This window comes from Tupaia chinensis, unplaced genomic scaffold, assembly GCF_000334495.1.
Source record: "Tupaia chinensis unplaced genomic scaffold, TupChi_1.0 Scaffold143646_1, whole genome shotgun sequence".
Lineage (NCBI taxonomy): Eukaryota > Metazoa > Chordata > Mammalia > Scandentia > Tupaiidae > Tupaia > Tupaia belangeri.
In genome coordinates, this window is record NW_006203494.1 from 193,178 (window position 1) to 202,762 (window position 9,585).

The 9,585-nt window shown below is 46.3% G+C and overlaps 1 protein-coding gene across 1 annotated transcript in view; it reads left to right on the forward strand.

Moving 5' to 3' along the window:
• The first annotated feature begins 43 nt into the window (after positions 1-43).
• SMPDL3B (sphingomyelin phosphodiesterase acid like 3B) overlaps positions 44-9,585 on the forward strand; it is a 36,686-nt gene continuing 27,144 nt past the window's right edge. The window contains exon 1 of the mRNA XM_006164595.3: positions 44-834. Coding sequence (XP_006164657.2) covers positions 96-834 — 739 coding nt within the window. The 5' untranslated portion in view covers positions 44-95. The remainder of the gene's footprint in view (positions 835-9,585) is intronic.

The following is a 9,585-nucleotide window of genomic DNA, read 5'->3' on the forward strand; positions in this document are numbered from 1 at the left end:
GCCCCCCTCCGAGCCTCCTTCCCGGCCTCCCGGCATTACTGTTCCACATCTCTGAAGGAAGCCAAGGCAGGTCGGGCGCTCGCAAAGCGCCTCAGATGCCCGCCGCGTCCAGCGCCTTCTCTGGCGCCACAAACGCCTTCCCGCGAACGTCGGAGCCAATCAGCGCCCGGGACGTCTCGCAGGCCAATCAGCGCCCGCGGACCCGGCGCCCGAGTCCGGGACGCGCCTGCCCGAGTCGGGCGGGACGCCGCTGCGGCCATCTTTCCTACGGGCGCCGCTTCCGGAGCGCGCAGGCCCGTAGGCACCGGACGTGCCACGGCGCGTCCGCGAACGCTGCCGTGCACACGCCCCTTCCGAGGGCCGGGCGGAAACACCCGGCCGAGGCGCCGTGCGTCACTTCCGGCTTGGCGTGCCTGCTCCCACCCATCTCCGGCCAGTCAGAAGCCGTCGCTCTGGCGCGTAGCTGCTCGTCGCGCCCGTCGCGGCGTCGTCCTGTCCGCGGCCCTGTGCGCCCCGCCCGGAGCAGGCCTCCCGGAAGCCCCCGGAGCTCGAGCGCCCTCGGCCGGGACGGCTTCAAGAAGGCAGCGGGGCGGCGCCCGCCACGGTCCGGCCTTGGGCGGTGGGCCGTGGGCCGGCCCCCGCTCCCAGCGCCGCAGACGGTCAGGTCTTGCCCATGTGATCCGGTCACCGACGCCTCGTCAGGGCCCGGCCGCTCCGCCCCCCGCGGCCCTAAGCGTGTGTCTCGTCTCGCAGGCCAGGCCTCTCGGGGAGCGTCGGGCCACCTTCGAGCGGCGCCGAGTCGTGGAGAACCGGGGGAAGTGGGTTTTCTGCGCAGTAAGTTAAGTTACCCCAGCAGTAGGCGGCTGGTGGTTAGGGCGCGTCGCACGTGACCCTCTGGAGTTCAAATCCCAGACCCGGTGGTGACTGCGTGTTCCCACCGACTCCGGGAGGTTTGTTTATTTTGATTTGACAAGAGGGGGACAGAGCGAGAGGGAAAGAAGTGAAAAATGAAGCCGCCAGGTCCAGGACTTGAACTGCAGTCGGCCATGTCGACGTCCAGCGCCCTTAACCACCATGCCCCCTCCTGGCCTCTTTTTTTTAAGAATTATTTTATTATTTTTTCTAGAGAAGTTTTTGTTTTTGTCTTTTGGCAATAAGGAACATGTGTTCACCAGAGAAAGTAAGAAATCACTCACCACACCCCCCTTCTCCGGGGGCCACCCCCCCACACTTCTTCAGTCTTCTCTCAGGACTTTGGACATACACATACATATACCCAGTGTGAGTTTTAAGCTTCCTAAGGTCTGGAGTTGTATCACAGTCGACTTCGTGGGAGTCCAGTGATGTAATCATTATACTATCTTGGGACCAGCAGTTGGTGTAATGGCTATATCGTTGGACTCCCGTGTAATTGACCACAGTTCAAGTCCTGCACCCTGTGGCCTAAACTCAACGCCAGTGTGTGTGCGCGCGCGCGCGTGTGTGTGTGTGTGTATGTGTGTGTAGGTGTGTGTACATGTCCAAGATCCCAAGAAGAGAAAGGATTGTGGTGTCCCATCCCCGTGGGGGATGATTTCTCACTTGTCTCTGTGTTTTTTTTTTGGGGGGGGGGGGGGGGTTTTCAGTGCACTAAAGTGATGAGAGACACAAATGTCTCCATATGATAGGGAAGGATTGTCATCATCAGGAAGATGTCGTGCAGCAGGAAGTTTTGAGTCTCTTCCCAGCTTTCTTTACTTTCTGTGATCTCCAGGCTGATGGTTTGTCCTCCAGCTAGTACTCCTGCCTTAAACATGTCAGCCTTTTTACCCGCGGTCACCTGTGTGGGAGTCCAGCGACATAGCTATTATGCTAACTGCTGGTCCGACTTGTCTCTGTCTTAATGGTGAAGGCACATACCCTGTAGCAAAAACCTCCAAAAAAAATCATCATGTCATCTGCTGGTCCCAATAATTATTTAACTTAATTTTTTAAATTATTTTTAAGTTTTTTAAAAATAATTTAATTTTATTCAGTCATTCATTTCTTCTATTTTGACCAGAGAGGGAAAGTGAGAAAGCAAGCCACCAGGTTGAAGACTCAAACTATGGTCAGCCATATGGGAGTATCCAGCGCCTTAACCACCACCCCACCTGCTGGTCCCCCTTTTTTTAAGAAAGTTTTGCTATAGGGCTCGTTCACTTGCTGGAAGAGACAGCTAGTAATGACTGCCACCAGGGAGGATGGCCAGGCTGCAATCCCTTTTCCTCTTGGGATTTTGGGCAAACATACATATGTGCCCGGCATGAGTTTTAAGCAGCCGGGTCTGGGAAACCAGTAAAATAACCATTACGCCATCTGCTGGTCCCTAGTTTTATTTTTTAATTACTTTTAAAATTTGATCTGAGAGAGAATGTGAGAAAGCAAGCCACCAGGTCTGGACTCAAATAGATGTCAGCCATATGGGAGTCCAACGCTTTAACCACCATGACACCTGCTGGCCCCAATCCTCTGCTTTTTTGTAAGCTCTGGTGAGGCGGGGCATGGTCAAAGACTCCTCTTGCCTGGTAGTTCCTACAGGCAACTCTGTGTGCGCCTTTAACACTGAGGTCTTCAGTGAGCTGACATGTCTCAATATGGCAGCCAATCTCTTCAAACTGCTCTCATCTCACCTGAAACCAACTTCTAAGAGACTGAACAAGTCTGACTGAAAACAAGAGGCCCACAGGAAACAGACAATAGGCGGACACTCCAGCGCCTTGCCATAGGAGTTGTAAAAAGTGAGCCATGGTTCCTTTTGGTGGGAACCGCCATCTTCCAGTAATTAACCAAAATGATGAACACAAAGGGAAAGAAGAGAGGCACCCGATACATGTTCTCTAGGCCTTTTAGAAAACATGGAGTTGTTCCTTTGGCAACATATATGTGAATCTATAAGAAAGGTGATATTGTAGACATTAAGGGAATGGATACTGTTCAAAAAGGAATGCCTGGGAACCAGCAGTTAGCGAAATGGCTATGTCGCTGGACTCCCACGTAGTTGACCATGGTTCTCATCCCAGACCCAGTGGCTTAAAACACGCCAGGCGCATGTGCGTGCGTTCCCAAGATCCTGAGAGGAGAATGGAGGAGAAGGGATTGTGGCGTGACCATCCCCCCTGGGGGGTGATTTCTCGCTTTCTGTCTCTATTTTTGTCTCTGTCTGTCTGGCCAGTGCATGCACCCTATAGCGAAAACCTCTCCAAAAAAAACAAATGTTACCATGGCAAAACTGGAAGAGTCTACGATGTTACCCAGCATGCTGTTGCCACTGTTGTAAACAAACAAGTTAAGGGCAAGATTCTTGCCAAGAGAATCATTGTGGGTATTGAGTTTATTAAGTGTTCTAAGAGCAGAGACAGCTTCCTAAAATGTGTGAAGGAAAATGACCAGAAAAAAAAAGCCAAAGAGAAAGGTACCTGGGTTCAACTAAAGTGCCAGCCTGCTCCACCCGGAGAAGCACACTTTGTGAGAACCAATGGAAAAGAGCCTGAGCTACTGGAACCTATCCCCTATGAATTCATGGCATGATGGGTGTTAAAAATAAACTAACCTGTGGTATATTTTTTAAAAAAAAGTGAGCCATGGACTCCTAGGCAGCTGTTCCCTCACCACCTCATCCAGCTTCCCAAATAGCCCAAAGCTAAGTTCCACAGAAGATTCAACCCCCCCCCCCATGGCTCTGTAGCCACCACAGGGCTCTGCCCAGTAATTGTGGATACTACAGCCACAAAACCCCCCCAGGGAACGTGTCAACATTCCACCTTGAACCCAGCCAGCAGTTGGCATTCTAGATTGGTCAGTTATACAATTGACAGTGGGAGAGATTTGGAAAAGTAAGTATGCTTATCACCATTACTATCTAGTGATCATTCCTTTCCTTTTTTTTTTTTTTTGAGTGTTTTTTTGCGATAGGCACATGCGCTTGCCAGATAGACATAGACAGAGAGACAGAAAGCGAGAAATCACCCCCTAGGGTGGATAGCCACGCCACAATCCCTTCTCCTTCATTCTCCTCTCGGGATCTTGGGCATGCATGCACGCACACGCGCCCGACTTGAGTTTTAAGCCACTGGGTCCGAGATGCAAACCGCAGTCAACTACATGGGAGTACAGCGACATAGCCATTACGCTAACTGCTGGTCACCATTCCATTTTTTTAAATAATTTTTTTAACTTTATTTTAATTCTACCAGAGAAGGACACACAGAGAAAGTGAGAAAGCAAGCCACCAGGTCGAGGACTTGAACTGTGGTCAATCATGCGTGAGTCCAGCACCCACTTTTATATCAATAAAACTAAAATGTTCCAATTATAAGTATTAATATATGACTTGATGTATTCTTTTTTTTTATAGGGTGTGTGCACTTGCCAAAATGACAGAGACAGACAGCAAGCAAGAAATAACCCCCCAGGGGAGAGGGCCACACTGCAATCCCTTCTTCATTCTCCTCTCGGGATCGTGGGCACGCACGCACACGCGCCCGGCGTGAGTTTTAAGCCACCGGGTCCGGGACACGAACTGTGGTCGACTACGTGGGAGTCCAGCGACATAGCCATTATGCTAACTGCTGGTTCCCTCCAGCACCCACTTTTATATCAATAAAACTAAAATGTTCCAATTATAAGTATTAATATATGACTTGATGTATTCTTTTTTTTTATAGGGTGTGTGCACTTGCCAAAATGACAGAGACAGACAGAAAGCAAGAAATCACCCCCCAGGGGAGAGGGCCACACTGCAATCCCTTCTTCATTCTCCTCTCAGAATCTTGGGCATGCACGCACACGCGCCTGGCATGAGTTTAAGCCACTGGGTCTGGGACTCGAACTGTGGTTGACTACATGGGAGTTTCTTGACATAGCCATTACGCTCACTGCTGGTCCCTTACAACCTGTTTTCTTTTTCTTTTTTTTCTTTTTTTAAGAATTTTATTTATCATTTACTTTCATTTCACCAGAGAGGGAGACGGAGAGAAGTGAGAAGGCAAGCCACCAGGTCCAGGACTCGAACCACGGTTGGCTGTGTGAGAATGTCCAGCGCCTTAACCACCATGCCACGTGCTGGTCCCTCTCTGGTTATATTTTTTAAATAATAATTTTTAAAAATGATTTTATTTAACTTTATTATTATTTGTTTTAATTTGACCAGAGAAAGTGCAAAGGTAAGCTGCCAGGTCCAAGACTCGAACCACTGTCACCCACATGGGAGTCCAGCGTCCTTAACCACCATACCACCCTCTGGCCCCCAAAAATAATTTTTTAAATAATTCTTTTTAATTTAACTTGTCATTATTATTATTATTATTTTCCAGTGTGATCCAAGACACAGAGAGGGAAAGCAAGCCACCAGTTCCAGGGCTTGAACTGCAGTTGGCATGTGGGAGTCCAGAGTCTTTAACCACCTCGCCACCTGCTGGCTCCCAAAGATAATTTTTAAAAATTAAAAATAAATAATTCTTTTTAAAAATTATTTTAATTTATTCATTCTTTTTTTTTTTTTTTTTTAATTTGACCAGAGAGCGCCAGGGGGTGAGAGACAGAGGTTGAGAGTGAGAGAGAGGAAGTGAGAAAGCAAGCCACCAGATTCAGGACTTGAACCCTGGTCGGCCATATGGGAGTGTCCAGCACCTTAATCACCACACCACCTGCTGGTCCCCAAAATAAATAATTCTTTAAAAAATAAAATTAAAATAGCTAATTTGTTTTTCTAAATGAACAGAGTTGTACTAACATCACAATCTAAAGTATTCATTCAAGAAAGAGCCCTCTAACTTTGCTCTAACGGCTGCATTTTTGTGATGGTGGTGCTAGAAACATTTACGATGAAATCTATGCTCCCTTCTTTTTGTAAAAGATGTTCCAGATGGCATTCGTACTAGAGAAACGCAGGGAGAGGAAGGGGTCAAGAAAGCCTCTTTGTGCATGGGGAGTGCTGCTTTCTCTCTCCTTTTGGAACTTTGGGCACACACATGCACCAGTGTGTTTCTCATGCCACTGGGTCTGACACTCAGACTGCAGCCATCCCTTTGTGGTCTAGCAGCCTTGACCCCACTCCGTGGGCTGGTCTGAAATCTCCCCTTTTAACATCGTACAAAAGTATACACAAGAGTACAGCACAGTATTGCTCATACAGGAACAAAATTGAGGATGTAATTACTTTGAATAACTGGAGATTTAGCAAGCTCCCAGTCTCTTCCCCAGTCCCTGGCAGCCTCTATCAGTTTCTGTCTCTGAGTGTTCTAGTTAGATGTTGGTTGATGTATGTGGATATCTCAGATCATGCACTGTTGGCTAATCCCAAGCCCGTTTTAATTTTTTTTTTTTTGTAAAGGGTTTGCTATAGGGCTCATGCGCTTGCCAGAAAGACAAGAGACATAGAAACAGAAAGCAAGAAATCACCCCCTGGGTGGATGGTCACACCGCAATCCCTTCTCCATTCTCTTGGGATCTTGGGCACGCACGCACACACACCAGGCATGAATTTAAGCCACCAGGTCTGGGACTCAAACCATGGTTTGCCATGTGGGAGTGTCCAGCACCTTAGGCACCATGCCACCTGCTGCTCCTCCAATTTCTTTTTAAAGAAAGAATTATTCTATTTGACTTTGTTTGTTTATTTTGATTTGACCAGAGACGGATAAAGTGAGAGAGAGAGATAGAGAGAGAAAGTTAAAAAAAAAAAAAAGCAAACTGGCTGGTCCAGGACTTGAACAGCAGTCGGCAATGTGGAAGTCCAGCACCCTTAACGACCTTGCCACCTGCAGGCCCCTGTTTTAATTTCTATTAAAGATAGAGAGAAATCACCCCCCAGAGGGGATGGCCATGCCACAATCCCTTCTCTGTTCTCCCAGGATCTTGGGCACACATGCACACGCACCCGGCATGAGTTTTAAGACAATGCGTCCAAGCTTAAATATTGACTTCAAGGGACACCAGGCAGCCTACGACTCCAAGCCCGTCTGCCCAGGACCTTCGTACATCCCCACCCCTACTCTTCTTTTTTTTTTTTGGAGAGGTTTTTGCTATAGGGCACATGCACTCACCAGAAAGACAGAGAGAGACAGAGAGATAGAAAACGAGAAATCACCCCCCAGGGTGGATGGCCATGCCACAGTCCCTTCTCCTCCATTATCCTCTCGGGATCTTGGGCACACACGCACACACGCCTGGCATGAGTTTTAAGCCACTGGGTCCAGGACTTGAACCGCAGTCAACTATGTGGGAGTCCAGCAACATAGCCATTATGCTAACTGCTGGCCCCACCCTTACTCTTCTTTGGACCTCAGGTTGGTTGTGTGGGACTTTAAGACGAACTTGCACCCCCACCCCATCCCACCTGCAAACTGGATCAAGCCGGCCAGCAGTTCTGGACACCAGGTGGCCTGTGGCTCCAGGCCTGTCTGCCCAGGACCCATCACTCATACTCTGGCTCTTCCCTACTTGCCTTTGGACTCTAAATTTTAGTGTTTTGAATAGCATGCACCGTGTGATTTTTTTTTTTTTTGGTTTTGTTTTTCTTTGCTCTTAAGGTGTTGCTTAGTAGATCAGTTGGAGGCTCACTGCTCCTCAGAAACAGGGAGTTCTTTGGGCCACCCAGGACCAGTGGCAACAGTTCATGGTAATGGTGAGCAGCAGGTAGGCCAGCCATAAGAGAAATCAACAATTTTCTAATCCTGTACAATGTTTAATACTCAAAGATACCTTAGATAAGTTAGGAAGCAACATACAGAACACCCTATGGACTAGGAACAATCGCAGAGGCTCAAGAAGTATGAGCAACCAACAAAAGTGCTCTCCCCCAAGGGAAATCTTCAAGCCTACATGACCCACAGTCAACACAATGGATGTCGTGGACATGTCTGATAAGGAATTCAGAATATTTGTAGTGACCAAACTAACTGAGATGGAAGAGAAAAGAGACAAAGAGCTCCAGGAGATGAGGAAGTCATTTCATGACTTGAAAGAACAAATAGATACCTTAAATAAGAACCAGATGGAACTTCAAGGATTGAATAATGTGATACAGGAAATCAAAACCTCCCTTGAAAATATTAAAAGTAGGTTATCCCCCAAGGGTAATCATCAAGCCTACATCACCCATAGTCAATACAATGGATGTTGTGGACATGTCTGATAAGGAATTCAGAATATTTGTAGTGACCAAACTAACTGAGATGGAAGAGAAAAGAGACAAGGAGCTCCAGGAGATGAGGAAGTCCTTTCATGACTTGAAAGAAGAAATAGATACCTTAAACAAGAACCAGATGGAACTTTTAGGGTTGAAGAATGTGATACAGGACATCAAAACCTCCCTTGAAAGTATTAAAAGTAGTTTAGATCAGGCAGAAGATCGAATTTCTAATGTAGAGGACAAAACATCTGACCTAGAAAAAAGTATCAAGAAGATTGAGAAACTGTGAAAAATGAGGATAATGTACAAGGAATACTGGATACCATCTCTGGCCCCACCATCCAGATAATTGGTATCCCAGAAGAGGAAGAAAATAATAAGGGTCTAGATAATTTATTCCATGAAATCCTGGAAGAAAAATTCCCAAACCTAGAAAAGCATTCAAATATCCAGACCCCAAAAATGCAGAGGACCCTGAGTAGAATCAACCCAAGGAGATCCTCTCCAAGGCACATCATAGCCAGACTGGCAAAAACAACAAAGATACTAAAGTTGGCAAGAGGGAAATGTCAAGTTATTTACAAAGGTCACCCAATCAGGCTAACATCGGATCTCTTAGTGGAAACAATGCAGGCAAGGAAAGAATGGGGAAATATAGTCAAAGTGTTAAATGAAAAACAATTTCAACCAAGAATGCTATACCTGGCAAGATTATCTTTCAAATGGGAAAAAAAGATAAAAACATTCTTGGATAAACGAAATTTGAAGGAATATATCAACTCCAGACCAGCCTTCAAGAGGTTCTGAAGGGAGTGCTATACCAGGAAAACTAAAAGGTCAGATAGACAGTTATACAATAACAAAAAGCAATCAAGAAAATGGCTCACTTAATGAAAGGAACAGGTACGGAAATATCGATAATTACATTGAATGTCAATGGATTAAATTCTCCAATTAAGAGACATAGACTGGCCGAGTGGATAAAAAACCAAAAACCGTCTATCTGTTGCCTACAAGAAACTCACCTTATGGATAAAGACATACATAGACTAAAAGTAAAGGGCTGGAAAAAGATACTCCATGCAAATGGAAATAAAAAAAGGGCTGGGGTATCGATATTGATCTCAGACAAAATAGATTTCAAGACAAAGACTTTAAGAAGAGACAAAGAAGGGCATTATATAATCGTAAATGTGGTAATCCAGCAAGAAGACACAATGCTTATAAATATCTATGCACCCAACTCAGGTGCACCTAAATATGTGAAGGAAAGACTACTGGAAGCTAAAAGGAGAGATGGGGGAAATACTGTAATTGTTGGAGATTGCAACACCCCATTATCTACTTTAGACAGATCTTCTAGACAGAAAATAGAGAGATACAGGACCTAAATGATACTATAAATCAAATGGGCTTGACAGATATCTATAGAA